Consider the following 17527-nt stretch of genomic DNA (forward strand, 5'->3'; position numbering starts at 1 on the left):
GCCGCATCTGCTGTAAGGCAGCAACTCTACTGCTGCGCCCAATTTGCCCAACATCAGTAATGGAGAGGACAGGGAGGAACTGCAGATGCTGTTTTACACCAACGATAGACACAAAATGGTGAACTTATTGGGTCAGGCAGCATCACTGGAGAAGCTGCTGGCAGACATGATAAAATATCTGATAGCTGAGCACCCAGAGAAAGATGTGACAAGATTGGGCATGGATCTGTAAAAGGGAAATGATGTTTCACAAATCTACTAGAATTTATGAGGATGTAACTGACAGAATAGATTAAGGAAAGCTGGTGCATGTAATATAAATGCAGTTACAAAAAAAACCTTGATAAGATCCCACAAAAGAGGTCAGATGTGCAAAATTACATGTATTGTGTTAAGGTCATAAGGTCATAAGTGATAGGAGTAGAATTAGGCCATTCGGTCCATCAAGTCTACTCCGGCATTCAATCAGGGCTGATCTATCTCTCCTTCCTAACCCCATTCTCCTGCCTTCTCCCCATAACCCCAGACACCCATACTAATCAAATTAAGGCAGTGATATGGATAGAAATGGAATAACCAGACAGTGGTGAGAGGGGATCGCAGGGTTGAGTGCTGGGACCCTAGCTACTCACAATATGCATGAATGATTTCTATCAGGGAATTAAAGGAATGGCCCCGCATTAACAATGATCTCAAAGCTGGATGTGAAGGTAAGCCTTGAGGAGAATGCTGAGAAGCTCCAGTGTGATTTGGACAGATCGAGGGAGTGGGCAAATGCACATCTGTGGTGAACTGGGAAGAAACAAGATGGTTTCGGCACAGAGGGCGGCATTGGGCAGCACGGTGGAGCAGTGATAGAGTTGCTGTCTTTCAATGCCAGACGCCCGGGATCAATCCCGACTGCGGGTGCTGTCTGTACGGAGTTTGTACATTCTCCCCATGAACTCTGTGGGTTTTCTCCGAGATCTTCGGTTTTCTACCACACTCCAAAGAGGTATGGGTTTGTAGGTTAATTGGATTGGTATCAATGTAAAATTGTCCATAGTGTTTGTAGGATAGTGTTAATGTGCGGGACGGACTTGGTGGGCCGAAGGGCCTGTTTCAGTGCTGTATCACTAAACTAAACTAATCAGAACTCCCCAAGGAAAGTCCTGCTTTCGCCGGAAGGACGTGGAAACTCCATGCACATAGCGCCTGAGAACAGGATTGAACCCGGGTTTCTGCAGTTGTGCTACTCAGGAAGTCAGATTATTATCTGAATGGCCACAGAAGGCATTGGGCACCAAAATAATGGTTCTGACATCAAACAGGCAATGAAAAATGACTGGATCCAGTCTGTTTATTTCCAGCAGGCCCACAGTTGGTGTACACTGATATAACTGTAAATTATGAGAATAACAAGGAACTGCAGATGCTGGTTTATACCAAAGATGGACACTAAAATGTTGGAGTGACTCAACGGGTCAGGCAGCGTCTCTGGAGAAAATGGATAGGTGACATTTTGGCTCTAGTCACTTCTTGAATCTCACTGCCACAGTCCAGATCGGTGAGGCAGGGACATCAGTTCTAACCTCACCACGGCAACTGGGAGAATTTAATTTCCACCTAACTAAATGAATATGATTTTTTTTTTTTTTAAAGACAATCTAAATAATGGTATCAGTGACATGACATGTTTCGGTTCAATTATGTACTCCAAGGAAGTAAATTTGCAATCCTTACCCAGTTGGGTCCAAGTGATAGACACAAAAAGCCGGAGTAACTCAACGGGTTGAACAGCATCTCTGGAGAAAAGGAATAGGTGACAATTCAGGACGAGAAGTCTGAAGAAGGGTCTCGTCCCGAAACTTCCCTGTTCCTTTACTCCAGAGATGCTGAGTTACTTCAGCTTTCTGTGTCTACCTTCAGTTTAAACCAGCATCCGCAGTTCCTTCCTACACACTTGGTCCAAGTGTTACTTTTTATAGAAACAGAATTAGACAGCACTGAAGTAAGCCCTTTCATCCCACCTTCTCCACACTGACCTTGATGCCAAACTATGCTAACCCCATTTGCCAGCATTAAACCCACATTCCTTTATGCTTCTCTGATCCACGTACCTGGCCAAATGTCTTCTAAATGTTGTAATTGTGGCTGCAATCAACTGACAATAACTGTTGGCATTGTATCTTGCCCAGAGTAGGCAACTTGAGGACAAGAGGCCATTGGTTGTTGGTGAAGGGGAAAAGATTTACTAGGAAGCTATGGGGTTCCTTTTTCACACAAAGGGTGGTGGGTGTATGGAACAAGCTGCCAGAGGAGGTAGTTGAGGTAGGAACTATCCCAACATTTAAGAAACAGTTAGACAGTTACATGGATAGGACAGGTTTGGAGGGATACGGGTCAAACGCGGGCAGGTTGGACTGGTGTAGCTGGGACATGTTGGCCGGTGTGGGCAAGTTGGGCCTGTTTCCACACTGTATCACTCCATGACTCAATTGTCAATGATGCCCCCATGTCATGAATAAATATATATTTTTAAAGTATTCTGAAACCCTCATCAGTATGTCATCCAGCTTTGAATCATGTTGTACATATGCTTAGGATTCCATTTTGGAAGCAACTCAACACGTTTGGCATCTAAAGCACTTGCCACAGAGCCAAATTCTACAGGTTAGAACAAAAGCAAAAATGAACATACTAACCCAAAAATCAGTTTAGAGTTGCTCCAATAAAGTTGTACCAATACAACTTATCAGAAGTGCAACATAAACAGTTCCAACCATGTCCTTGGCCAAGGAAAAATGTAAAACATACACAGTGTTCAAATATATAGAAAATCAATTTGTTTCTTGATTCAAGCTTAGTTGCTTTGCATTCTAAAGAGATGGCATGTGAATTCAGGGATAGTAACCTCCCTTGTGATTTGTTTTTTGACAGTTCTGCTTATTTATCAAATAAATAAATACTCAAAATAGAGTCTCATGTGCTTAAGTGTGACAGGATTTATGAAATAATCCATTATCATAACCAGTAAAGCTGCCAGAAGATCACATGGGAAGCGTGAAGGCCACTGAAGAAAAGTAATCCGGAAGGAAATGTTGCATTACTGTTGCTAACAACCTTCGGCAGTTTTCTCCCAATTGATTCACAACATTTACTGGCGAGGGGAGATGTGATTTGCTTCAAGAGTTCTCCCAATATTTCACAAAAGGGATCCTGGAGGGAAGATGTATCACTCCAGAACTCCTCTTTTGGTAGACGGTAGCACCGTGGGCGCAGCGGTAGAGTTACTGCCTTACAGCGCTTGCAGCACCGGAGACCCAGGTTCGATCCCGATTACAGGTGCTGTCAGTATGGAATTTGCACGTTCTGCCCGTGACCGCATGGTTTTCTCCGATATCTTTGGTTTCCTCCCACACTCCAAAGACGTACAGGTTTGTTGGTTAATTGGCGGCTTGGCATAAGTGTAAATTGTCCCGAGTGTGTGTAGGATAGTGTTAATGTGCGGGGATCGCTGGTCGGTGTGGACTCTGTTTCCACGCTGTATCTAAAAACTAAACTAAGATGGAAGTCACACTCATTCCTGAGTGAGATTGGCAAATCATCTCCCATCATCCTGTCCAAAGTTTTAATGTGCATTTTTACGGCCCCTTATAAAGCATCTGTCAATGTTTAAGGGGCTATCCCTATGCGGCGACCTAATTGGAGAGTTTAGAAGAGGTTGCCCTCGACTCATACTTGCAGCATGGTCGACACGAGGTCCTAGGAGTAACTCTACTTCATGCTCGAGAGTGGTCCCCGTGTACTTGAGGCCTTAGCTAGGTTGTGGCGTATTTTTCAACAAGCTGAAAAATGCCCGCCAGTAAAAAAAGGTCGTCATGCAAAAAATCAATATTTTTTTTACTCGTAGGTTTAGCCGAAGTAGGTCGTAGTAGGTCAGCATGTTATTCGTAGGTAATCAAGGGTAGTCAAAGGTAATCAAAGGTAGTCGAAGGTAGTTGTAGATAGTCTTCAACATAGTCAAAGGGAAGTCGAAAGAGATCGAAGGAGGTCGTCTTCACTCTCCACTGTTCGGTGTCCAATTTTCCCGAAGCTAGTCGTAGCTGGTCGAAGCTAGTCTTCAACATAGTCGAAGGAGGTCGAAGAAGGTCTTCTACATATTCGCAGGAGGTCTTCAACATGACACTTTTTCAAACTCTCCTAATCTCTTCTAAACTCACCAATTAGGTCGCCACAGTGAGACAGCCCCTTTACATCGTGCAAGGAATTTCTTTCAATTACTTGAAAATAATCTTCAGGTGAACACAGAAGCAAAACTGCAGATTAGTGCATTATTCATCCATGAGCATCAATGTGTGGACTTCAACCCCAGACTGGATAATAAAAACTCTGCTCAGATTATAAAGACACTGATATAAATAGAATAACAAGGACACTGTACTACCGCGACAACATCCCAGCATTAATGTAGATACAAGGTATTGCAGATGCTGGAATCTTGCGTAGAACACAAAGCACTGGAGCCTTTTTTCAGTCTGCTTCCCGACCCGAAGCACCACCCATCCATGTCCTCCAGAGATGTAGCCTGACCTGCTGAGTCACCCCAGCACTTTGCATTCTACCAGGGCTAATGTGATCCGCTGCACATTGAGAAGATCAACATACCTGAGAAGAAATGGGCCTTGAAACCTTTCTTTGAAACGGTATTGTCGGATTTGAACTCAATCCTCATGTTGTTGTATTGCGATGTAATAACCTCGGGCACTTCTGTCCCACAAAACTTTCCGTGAAGTTTGGAATCAGATGAAAGGCCACTGCGGATCTCCACATAATCGTATTTGCAGATCTGATATTAAAAAAATAAGCAAGCAGATTATTTCATGTATGAATGGCATGCATGAGAATATACCCATCGTCTGCTTTTTATTGAGAACTTTGACATGGAGGAAAGAATTTTTAGTATCACAAACAATAGTTGCCAAGTTCTCAGACTGACTACACCACCAGCCATTGACATAGACATCATCATGAAGTGTGTTACCACTAAAAGTTAAACAATAATTAGATGTTCGAGTATAAAGAGGGCAAGAAATTTGCCACATTGCCAGATGGCTGGGTGAGAGGGAACAATTTAATAGGAGCCTGAGGGACAACTTTTTCACAAAGAGGCTGGTGGGTATGTGGAACGAGCTGCTGTCAGAGGTCATTGAGACAGGTACAATAACAACATTTAAAATAGATTTGGGTGGGTACATAGAAAAGGTTTAGAGGGATATGGGCTAAACACAGGTAGGTGGGACTAGCGTAGATGGGGCATCTTGGTCGGCGTGGACAAGTTGGGCCAAAGGTCCTGTTTCCATGCGTTATGACTCTATGACTGTGCATTAGATCAGTCAGAGCAATCCGGACAGAAGGATACGATGTGACCAGAGCAGAATAAGAGCAACATTTCTTTTCAAATCCCTGCTATGTACAAAGCATTAAGAAACAGTTCGACAGGTACATGGATAGGACAAGTTTGGAGGGATATGGACCAAGTGCAGGCAGGACTCGTGTAACTGGGACCTGTTGGCTGATGTGGACAAGTTGGGCTGAAGGGCCTGTTTCCACACTGTTTCACTCTATGACTCTGACTCTCTCCTGGCCCATCTTTTAAGTAATTGGAGAATCTTGGCGGTGACAAGCTCTGTCCTTTTAGACATTAAATTCCAAAGATCATCCTAGAACCTAAAGCAGTGGTTCTTAACCTTTTTGGCATATATACGCGCAAACAAAATACTGTATGTGGTAAATACCTCTGTAGGTTTGTAAAAATGGGCTCAACAAATGGATATGTTATTTATGACCCTTTCATGACACCCGATAAAGCCCCAAATGACCCCCCATGGGGGTTCCGACCTCCAGGTTAAGAACCACTGACCTAAAGCATAATACCAAATTGAATCTGCAGCAAGACATTTACCACATTCCCTTCTTGCCTATTTACAAACCCACTTAAAATTGTAATGGAAGTGAAATGAGTGTTAACAAATGAGCTAAGACGAATTCCCTACTCCTTGCCTGCTCCCCAATTTTGCCATTATTGAATTGTTGCCTGCCATTTTTTGAATTAGAAACAGGCATGATACCTATAAAATACAGCCAGTTTCAAAGTCTACATCCTTAGAAAGCTTAGGAAGTTTGGCCTGTCCCCATACAACTCTCACCAACTTCTACAGATGCACCATAGAACGCATTTTATCAGGATACAGCTTGGTTTGGGAACAGCTCCATCCAAGACAGCAAGAAATTACAGTGAATTGTGGATGCAGCCCAGACCATCACACAAACCAACCTCCCTTCTATTGACTCCATTTATACCTCACGCTGCCTCGTCAAGGCCAGCAGCACAATCAAGGAAGAGTCGTGCCCTGGCCACTCCCTCTTCTCCCCTATCCCATCAGGCAAAAGGTATAGGTGTGAAAACGCACACCTCCAAATTCAGGGACAGTTTCTTCCCAGCTGTTATCAGCCAACTGAACCATCCTACCACAACCAGAGAGCAGTGCTGAACTACTATCTACATCTTTGATAAACCTTGCACTATCTTTGATCCTTACCTTGCACTAAACATTATACCCTCATCATGCATCTGTACACTGTAAATGGATCGATTGTAATCATGTATTGACCTTCTGCCAATTGATTAACATGCAAAAAAAAGCTTCCCACTCTACCTACAAACTATAACCACGTGACAATAAACTACGTTGAAACTAAAAAGAATTGTCTTTGCTCTGCGAATTTATACTAGTCCAAGTTAATGCAAATGCAATAGTTTTTACATAAAGGTTCCTCAGAAACAAAACCAATCTCTAGCAGCTGCAGCAGTATTTTCATTACTTAGCACAATCTAGGTATGACCTGACTGAAATAACCTATGCATCACCATGATGAATAGCTCAAGGAAACTGCATCAGTGCCTTTTAGTTCATCTATCTAAGTGGAAGGATGGTCCACAACGATAGAACATAAGAATAGCAAATAAAGATAAGCAAATAATAATCTTAACATTATACCACAGCTCAACTTCACAGGAAAAGAAAATGCATTGTAGATTTTCATTTTGCTGAGGTTATAATCACACCATCTTTCCAAGAGTGTATTTATATTTATATTATATGTATATTTATACGTATATTTCTATATTTATATTTATGTACCAACTTAAGCAAAGTATTCTAGTTCTTCACACTCATTTACGTTTTATATAAATGTGTTGCCAGAGTGGCAATCTTTTTACCGGTTATTTATTTTTTGTTATGTTAACCTATACCTCAAAGCTCCTGTTTTTGTACATCTCATGAGGTGGCACGGTGGCAAAGCGGTAAAGTTGCTGCCTTACATGGCTTATGGCGCTAGAGACCCGGGTTCAATCCCGACTACAGGTGCTGTCTGTACAGAGTTTGTACGTTCTCCCCGTGACCACATGGGTTTTCTCCGAGATCTTCGGTTTTCTCACACACTCCAAAGATGTGCATGTTTGTAGGATAATCGGCTTGGTATAAGTGTAAAAATTGTCCCTAGTGCGGGTGTAAGGTAGTGTTAATGAGCGGGGATCGCAGGTCGGTGTGGACCCAGTGGGCCGAAGGGCCTGTTTCCGCACTGTATCTCTAAAACTAATACTAAAACAAAGTCTAGCAGTTCCAGCAGATAGTGGCTGTCACTGAAAATGCATTTTACAAAGTCATGAGCTTAACGTCTACAATTTTTCATTTATTCATTGGACAGAATATTAAGGGTTGCGTGCTTCAAGGTGCACTCTCCGCGATGGGAATTCTCCCCAAGGAGCTTTAGATCACGGAATCCTTTCTTTTAATGAAGGGCAGACCTATAAATATTCATCTCCCTGCAGAATAAATTGATAATTCTTGATAATTACCTTTTTAATTCATCGTGCAGCCCAATCTTTGACAATGAGTGACAAAGAATGCACAGATAGAGCATTCTTACAAAGGCCAGTATCGATCAATGAAGATATGTCACAACAAAGGGAGAAGAGGAACACAAAGTCCTGCCAGGTGATGTATAGCCACTGTTAAATTGCCAACAATGGGAGTGCTACAGTGAATAGTGAACAGACCAAATCTGTCTGCAGAATTGATTTTAGATTGAAGACCAGGCAAATATACCTTGGCAGACCAACTTAGCATCTGTAAAGTGGCAGTAACAAAACAAACACTTCTTTATTGCAGTTTTCATGTGACCAGAACAAACCTCTTGCCTTCTAAGTGGCTACAAAACAAAGAAACTGCAACAAAAGAAAAAATCCTGGAAATCTGACATAAAATGATGGAGACACTCATGGGTCAGGTACCATAGATAGACACAAGATGCTGGAGTAACTCAGCGGAAAAGGCAGCATCTCTGGATGGAAGGAATGGGTGATGTTTCAGGTCGAGACCCTTCTTCAGGTACTATATATGGACAGTGAAACATTTCAGGATTGATGATCTTACATCAGAAGAAGACAAGGTCAGAAACCAAGCATAGTGTGATGGGGAGGCGAGAACAAAGGGCATGGTTTCAAGTGGGTAGAGCCCAAGGGAGATTGTGGTGCAAATGTTGATGGTGCTAAAGGTGTTGATATCCTAATGTTTCTTCATCACATCCCTCAGTTTCGATGTGATTCCTCCATCAGGCACTTCCCCTCCCTCACAACTTCCTCCATGGATCCCTGGATCGCACTTGCATTTCCGTCAGTTACGCAACCCAACTTCGTTAGGTGATTAGGAGGGAACTGCAGATGCTGCTTTACACCGAAGTAGGACACAAAATGCTGGAGTTAACTCAGTGGGACAAGCAGCATCTCTGGATGGAAGGAATGGGTGATGTTTCGTGGTCGAGACCCTTCCACAGATTGAAGAAGCGTCTCGACCCGAAAAGTCACCCATTCCTTCTATCCAGAGTTGCTGCCTGTCCTACTGAGTTACTTCAGCATTTTGTGTCCTACTTCAGAAGGTACTTAGGCGATTTTTCAGGCGACTGCCGGGCCACTGTCAAGTTGCCGGCAGTCGCCTGAAATACCGGCAACTGGAACGGCGACTGTCAGAGTGGAACACACACACACAAATAGATTGCTTCTTTCATCAGCCCGTTATGCAGGCGGGGGACAGGGCAAGTGGGGCGAGCGCTGTCTGAGTGCAATTCCCATGGTGCAAAGTCAGGTGATACAGACACAGGAAGGTTGGCGCTGTAATTAAAATGGTTAAAGCACAGTGTATAGTAAGTCCTTTAAAAAAGGAGGAGGGGGGGGGGGGGAAAGAAGGAGACAATTTTTAAGAAGCCAGGGATACACGGCCGTGAAGCTCGGTGGACATTAACATTACCGGTCGGTTATCCTTGGTTCTGAAAACTACTGCTTACTTTTTTTTCCCCAATGAGCCAATGAAAGTCACCAGTCAGCACCGGCTACAACCTACGAGAGCCTTCGACCTCCTGGCAACCCACTAGGATGTCCTGGCGACCAACCTACGGCACGAGAATTCTCGCTACTCTCCATGGTGGCTTCATTCTAGTCGCCGCTAATTTTTCAACATGGTGAAAAATTCACGATCACCATAATGAGGCCGCCACAAGTTCTCAGAATGCGGGAACTTCTCACGACCATGAAGGCGACTTCCCGGCAACCACCAGCGAACATGTGGCGACTGCATAGTCTCCTGCAGTCGCCTAAGTGGGACAGGCCCATTAGAAATCAACACTGAAATCAACTGAATTTCAACTGAATTCAACAATTTCAGATAACCAGCCTTTCCAGTAGTATCAGAACTTGAGACTCAAAAAACTGCAAATGCTGGAATCTTGGGCAAAAAACAATGTCCTAGAGAAACTCAGTATAGGATAGATGATGTGGCAACTTAGGTCGGGATCCTTCTTTGGTCTGAAGAACGGTCCTGACCTGAAACGTTGCATATCCATGTTCTCCAGAGATGCTGCCTAACCCATTAGAGGTACCTCAGCAATTTGCGCCTTTTTTTTGTAAACCAGCATATGCAGTTACTTGTGTCTACTGTCTGAATGGTTAGACGAATGGTTAGACAACACCCTTCTTCAGACTGGGTCTCGACCCGAAACGTCACCCATTCCTTCTCTCCAGAGATGCTGCCTGTCCCGCTGAGTTACTCCAGCATTTTGTGTCTATCTTCAGTTTAAACCAGCATCTGCAGTTCCTGCACATTCTGGTTGAATGGATTTGGCAGGACACAGGCAGACTCAGGGAGATGGTCCTGAAATTCTTCAATTCCTAAAAGTCAGGCTGAAGCAACACCGATTGGGGAAAATCAGTCTAGCTTTGACCAAAATCAAAGTCGAAAAGTCAGTGCAGGAAGGAACTGCAGATGCTGGTTGAAACCGAAGATGCAGTCCGTCTGTGTTTTATTATTTTTTTGTCTCGTTTTTATGTAGTTTTTGTTATTTTTTTTGTTGGGGTATGTGTGTGGGGGGGTGGGGGGGAGGGGGTAACTTTAAAATCTTTCCCCTGCACGGGAGACCCGACCTTTTCTTTGTCGGGTCTCCGTTGTCGTTGGGGCTGCAACGTGGAGCGGCCTCCAACAGGAACGACCTGGGGTTCCAGCTACGGAGCTGCCGACTACTCACCGTCACGGAGCTGGCCGAGTCCGGAGCGGGTGGAGCTGTGGTGGAGTGCTGCTGCGGCCCGACCCCCGGAGATTCGGAGGCTGCAACTGCGGGTCTGGCGGACGGCAGCACCGGGAGCCCACGGGTCCCTGCTGGGAGACCGCTTTTCGGGGCTTCCGCAACGGCGACTTCTCCCGCCCGAGTTGCGGGATTGAAGAGCACCTGGAGCGGGTACTCACCATCGCCTCGCGCGGCTTGGAATGGCCGCGGGACTTTGCGAGCGCCCGCCGGGGCTCTAACAACAAGACCCGGTGTCCGGCCTTGCATCACCCGGCGTGGCTTTAATGGCCGCGGGACAATCGCCATCGCCAGCCGGGGGCTTTGACTTTGACTCTGACTCTGACATCGGGGGGGGAGAGTGCAGTGGAGAGATAAGTTTTTTTTTGCCTTCCATCACAGCGATGTGATGGATGTTTGTGTAAACTGTGTTGTGTTTCGGGTCTTTTTGTTTTGTAATGTATGGCTGCAGAAACGACATTTTGTTTGGACCTCAAGGGGTCCAAATGACAATAAATTGAATTGTATTGTATTGTATTGTATTGAAACCGAAGATGGACACAAAAAGTTGGTGTAACTCAGTGGGGAAGGCAGCATCTCTGGAGAAATAGGTGACGTGTTGGGTCGAGACCTTTCTTCAGACTAAAAGTCAGGTTCATTAACCTTGCACTTTCTTGTTATCTTTGCAATTGCAGGCTGAGCAATTTGTGAACCATTTATTTGCATTTGAGGAAGCGCACTAATTGACTTCACTGAAATAAATCAAGTGGCCTCCATGGTAATTATGCCCTATGTACAGAGGGCCATGCAAAAACATTGTTAAATTAGGTAGCATCTACAATGTAGTAGACAAACAAATTTCTAAATCAATATATATTATTTTTGTGCCGATATTCAGTTCATCAACAAGACCTTATGCACAGCTTTGGTAAATTACCTGGACATATTTATGTTGGGACAGAAAGTTCAAGGCAAATTAAATTTACTGTGTTGGGTACAATTAAGTTCAGCACGATGCCTCTAATGAAATTGTGAAGAAATTTGTTGAAATGCAGAAAAGAACACAGCCCATTTGCTTTATCAAGTTGATGGTACGAGGAAGACATAAGCACTCACAGAGCTGTTGAAAAACTGCATTGCATGACATATTAAAATGAAATAATTTGTTACTATTGCATATAGGGAAATGGTGACGTAATATGACCTGTTGCCTAATGCTAAATAAGCATTCTAGTTGTGACCACTTCTTCCAACAGCTGATTAAATACCAACACTGCATTGTTGAGATATGCAACCAAATAGAAAAGGAAGGATGTTGTAATGTCAGAAAAACTGCAGGGAAGATGTACAAGGATGCCGCCAGGACTTGAGGGCCGGAGCTAATGAGAGAGGTTGGACAGGCAAGGACTGCATTCCTTGGACCGCAGGAGGATGAGGGATGATCTTTTAGAGATGTATAAGATAATAATAGTACTAGATAAGGTGAATGCACAGTCCTTTACCCAGAGTAGGGGAATCAAAACAATGAGAACATAAAATTTAAGATGAGATGGAAATATTTAGTAGGAACCTAAGGGGCAGTTTTTTCTCGCAGAGTGTGGTGGATTTATGGAATGTGTCGCCAGAGGAGGAAGTTGAGGCAGGAACTAGAACAATATTTAAAAGGCACTTTGAACAGGTACATGGATAGGAAAGGTTAGGAGGAATATGGGCAAAACACATAAGGTGAAGGGGAAAAGATTTAATAAGAATCTGAGAGGTGACCTTTCACACAAAGAGTGGTGGGTGTATGGAACAAGCTGCCAGAGGATGTGGTTGAGGCTGGGACTATCCCAACGTTTAAGAAACAGTTGGACAGATACCTAGATAGGACAGGTTTGGAGGGATATGGACCAAACACAGGCAGGTGAGACTAGTGTAGCTGCGGCATGTTGGCCGGTGTGGGCAAGTTGGGATGAAGGGCCTGTTTCCACACTGTATCACTCTATGACTATAACACGGGCAAATGGAACTAGTTTAGAAGATTGAACTTGGTCTGCATGGATGAGTTGGGCTGAAGGGCCTGTTTCCATGCTGTATGACTCAATGACCCTCTAATATAGCTTTGTCACCTTGTATGGGTTAATATTTACCTAATATTAAGAATGTTCAATTTGTAATACAATAACGTTTAGATTACTTACATCGTTGCCTTCTAGCTCAAAAAATTCAAACTGCATAGAGATCCTGTACTGAGTGGGAGCCACAACTTGCCAAACACAGTTCTTATTTGGAGGATATTCCTTTGGCCAGCCTGGTGTGGTGATTGTTCCATTTAACTTTGATAGGAGTCCTCCACAGGCAGCTAAAATTAAAAAAATAGCAAAATTTCAATTGTAAACTCAATTTCTCTCCACAAGAATGAATACCAACACAACAACTCGCCTGTTATTACAAGTAGTTATTTAAATAGCTAAGTGCTATGTTAGCATTGAAGAAATAGGCATGCAAGGAACATCTTAACATGGATAGGACAAGTTTGGAGGGATATGGACCAAGCGCAGGCAGGTGGGACTAGTGTAGCTGGGACATGTTGGCTGGTGCGGGCAGGTTCGGCCGAAGGGCCTGTTTACTCACTTTATCATTTTAAGACTCTTTAACTTTAGAATCTCTTCACAAGGTAGATTGAGCTGTGACTTAAGTCATCCTCATTGCAGGCCATAACTTGCACTGAGTTTTGATTGCTTAAAGAGTCATCGGTGAGAAGGCCAGTGGGACCAGTTATTAATTATTATAGAAGAAGCAGCACATATGAATGACTGATGGCCACATCTTGCCAATCTTTGTAATAAATGCTCCTCTTGGGATGGAACAGATAGGAAATGTGCCAGAACCAACCTCCAAAGTATTAATTTGTTTGCCCCCAGCAGAAGCAGAGTTACTTTAGTTGTGAATGTCCCAGCACTGGAGATGGGCTACAATTAGTTTGGATTTCTATTAACTATTAAGGTCATAAGTGACAGGACCATTCGACCCATCAAGTCTACTCTGCCACTCAATCAAGGCTGATCTATCTCTCCCTCCAAACCCCATTCTCCTGCCTTCTCCCCATTACACCGGACACCCATACTAATCAGGAATCTATCTATCTCTGCCTTAGAAATATCCTATTGTTCGATGAGATACCAGAGGGTTGTTGTCATCCAGTGATTCATGGTAAATGTTCTGTGAATGTCTACGTCATTACCTCACCCTCACATGCAGGCACAATATTTGCTCAAATCTCAGTATCATCCCTCAGGAGGAGAAAGGTTTAAACTAAGAAAGCTGGAAAAGTGGAAAAACTGAAACCTAATCCAATAAATTGATTAATTTTGCACAAAAGGGCTAAAGCAGAGCAAAAAAACACAGAAAGGTGAATGTTTTGAATGTTTTATAAGTGAACAAAAAATTGCCTTTTCTCATAATCTCTGTGTTATTATCAAAATAGCTGCACATCCAAAAAGTATTCTACCAGATCTTAACCCATCTTAAAGATGGGTTAATTTTACACTGGGTGGCACCACCAGCAGTGGCTGCCTCGCCAACAGTCTGTCTGTCCTTTCGTCTTTTTGTTATTTTTAGTATGTGTTAAAAGTATGTTTTAATGTTCCTTGGTTTGTTTTATGTGGGGGGTGGTGGGGGTGGTGGGGGGGTGGGTTTGGGGGAAACTTTGTTTTCAATCTCTTACATCGACGGAGATGCGATTTTTTTCCATATCGTTTTTCCGTCCGCACTGCAGCCTAACGTTGTGGAATTGGCGGCCTTTCCTGGAGACCGACCCGGTGCTCCAAGCCGCGGGAGTCTGTGGGACTTTAACATCGTGGAGCTTGCGATCCCCTTGCCGGGGATCGAAGCTCCAATCGAAAAGATAGACAGGTGGGCAGAGGAGGTGGGGTTGCCCTGTTGGTGAGGAATGAAATTCAGTCCCTTGCAAGGGGTGACATTGAAACAGGAGATGTGGAGTCAGTATGGATAGAACTAAGGAATTGTAAGGGTAAAAAGACCCAAATGGGACTAATCTACAGGCCCCCAAACAGTAGCCTGGACATAGGGCGCAAGTTGAATCAGGAGTTAAAATTGGCATGTAGTAAAAGTAATGCTGTGGTTGTTATGGGAGATTTCAACATGCAGGTAGACTGGGAAAATCAGGTTGGTACTGGACCCCAAGAAAGGGACTTTGTAGCGTGCCTTCGTGATGGATTCTTAGAACAGCTTGTATTGGAGCCTACCAGGGAGAAGGCAATTCTGGATTTAGTGTTATGTAATGAACCAGATTTGATAAAGGACCTCGAGGTTAATGAGCCATTAGGAGGCAGTGACCATAACATGGTCAGGTTTAATCTGCAATTGGAGAGGGAGAAGAGTAGATCAGAGGTGTCAGTGTTGCAGTTGAATAAAGGGGACTATGGGACCAAGTTGACTGGAAAGATACACTAGCAGGGATGTCAGTGGAACAAAAATGGCAGGTGTTTCTAGGAATAATACAGAAGGTGCAGGATCAGTTCATTCCTAGGAGGAAGAAAGAATCCAAGGGGAGAAAGGGACGACCGTGGCTGACAAGGGACGTCAGGGACAGTATAAAAATTAAAGCGAAGAAGTACAACGTTGCAAAGATGAGCGGGAAGCAAGAGGATTGGGTAATGTTTAAAGAACAGAAGATAACCAAAAAGACAATACGGGGAGAAAAGATGAGGTGCGAAGGTAAGCTAGCCAAGCATATAAAGCAGGATAGTAAAAGCTTCTTTAGGTATGTGAAGAGGAAAAAAATAGTTATGACCAAAGTTGGACACTTGAAGACTGAAAAGGGTGAATTTATTATGGGGAACAAGGAAATGGCAGATGAGTTGAACAGGTACTTTGGATCTGTCTTCACTAAGGAGGACACACACAATCTCCCTGAAATAGTAGTGGCCAGAGGATCTGGGGACAGAGGAACTGAAGGAAATCCACATTAGGCAGGAAATGGTGTTGGATAGACTGATGGGACTGAAGGCTGATAAAACCCCAGGGCCTGATGGTCTGCATCCCATGGTACTTAAGGAAGTGGCTCTAGAAAGTGTGGATGCATTGGTGATAATTTTCCAATGTTCTATAGACTCAGGATCAGTTCCTGTGGATTGGAGGGTAGCTAATGTTATCCCACTTTTTAAGAAAGGCGGGAGAGAGAAAACAGGGAATTATGGACCAGTTAGCCTGACATCGGTGGTGGGGAAGATGCTGGAGTCAATTATAAAAGATGAGATAGCCGCACATTTGGATAGCAGTAACAGGATCGGTCCGAGCCAGCATGGATTTACGAAGGGGAAATCATGCTTGACTAATCTTCTGGAATTTTTTGAAGATGTAACTAGGATAATTGACAAAGGAGAGCCAGTGGATGTAGTGTACCTGGACTTTCAGAAAGCATTTGATAAGGTCCCACATAGGAGATTAGTGGGCAAAATTAGGGCACATGGTATTGGGGGTAGAGTGCTGACATGGATAGAGAAGTGGTTGGCAGACAGGAAACAAAGAGTAGGGATTAACAGGTCCCTTTCAGAATGGCAGGCAGTGACTAGTGGGGTACCGCAAGGCTCGGTGCGGGGACCGCTGCTATTTACATCAATGATTTGGATGAAGGGATTAAAAGTAAAATTAGCAAATTTGTAGATGACACGAAGCTGGGTGGCAGTGTGAACTGTGAGGAGGATGCTATGAGAATGCAGGGTGACTTGGACAGGTTGGGAGTGGGCAGATGAAGTTTAATGCGGATAAATGTGAGGTTATCCACTTCGGTAGCAAAAACACCAAGGCAGATTACTATCTAAATGGCGTCAAGTTGGGAAAAGGGGAAGTACAACAGGATCTGGGGGTCCTTGTACATCAGTCTATGAAAGTAAGCATGCAGGTACAGCAGGCAGTGAAGAAAGCGAATGGCCTTTATTACAAGAGGAATCGAATATAGGAGCAAAGAGGTCATTCTGCAGTTGCACAGAGCCCTAGTGAGACCACACCTGGAGTATTGTGTGCAGTTTTGGTCCCCTAATTTGAGGAAGGACATTCTTGCTATTGAGGGAGTGCAGCGTAGGTTAATTAACAAGGTTAATTCCCGGGATGGCGGGACTGTCATATGCTGAGAGAATGGAGCAGCTGGGCTTGTACACTCTGGAGTTTAGAAGGATGAGAGGTAATCTCATTGAAACATACAAGATTATTAAGGGTTTGGACATGCTAGAGGCAGGAAACATGTTCCCAATGTTGAGGGAGTCCAGAACCAGGGGCCACAGTTCAAGAATAAGGAGTAAGCCATTTAGAACTGATACGAGGAAACACTTTTTCTCACAGAGAGTGGTGAGTCTGTGGATTTCTCTGCCTCAGAGGGCGGTGGAGGCAGGTTCTCTGGATGCTTTCAAGAGAGAGCTAGATAGGGATCTTAAAAATAGCGGAGTCAGGGGATATGGGGAGAAGGCAGGAACGGGGTTCTGATTGGGGATGATCAGCCATGATCACATTGAATGGTGGTGCTGGCTCGAAGGGCCAAATGGCCTACTCCTGCATCTATTGTCTATTGTCAACCGCGGGGCCTGTGGACTTTAACATCGTGAAGCCCGCGGTCTCTGGTAAGAAGAGACCGACTCGGGAGCTCCATACCGAGAGAGTTTCAACCGTCATGACCCGGGTGTTTCGATCAAACCCGATGGGGGCTTCGATCGTTGGCTGCGAGGGCTTAGATTGCCCTGACTGCGGGTGGTTTGACTGTCCCGACCACGGGAGAACAAGAGGAAGAAGATTGCCTTCCATCACAGTGAGGAATCTGGAATCCACTGTGGTGGATTATTATGTCAACTTTTATGTGGTTGTGTGTCTTGTT

The 17527-nt window shown here is 44.1% G+C and overlaps 1 protein-coding gene across 3 annotated transcripts in view; it reads right to left on the minus strand.

Moving 5' to 3' along the window:
* tll1 (tolloid like 1) overlaps positions 1-17527 on the minus strand; it is a 372266-nt gene that overhangs the window by 56620 nt on the left and 298119 nt on the right. For all 3 annotated transcript variants that reach the window (XM_033019027.1, XM_033019018.1, XM_033019035.1), the window contains 2 exons: positions 12840-13000; positions 4648-4828 (listed from right to left, as the gene is read on the minus strand). In XM_033019027.1, coding sequence (XP_032874918.1) covers positions 4648-4828; positions 12840-13000 — 342 coding nt within the window. The remainder of the gene's footprint in view (positions 1-4647; positions 4829-12839; positions 13001-17527) is intronic.

The sequence above is a fragment of the Amblyraja radiata genome, chromosome 1, assembly GCF_010909765.2.
Source record: "Amblyraja radiata isolate CabotCenter1 chromosome 1, sAmbRad1.1.pri, whole genome shotgun sequence".
Taxonomy (NCBI): Eukaryota; Metazoa; Chordata; class Chondrichthyes; order Rajiformes; family Rajidae; genus Amblyraja; species Amblyraja radiata.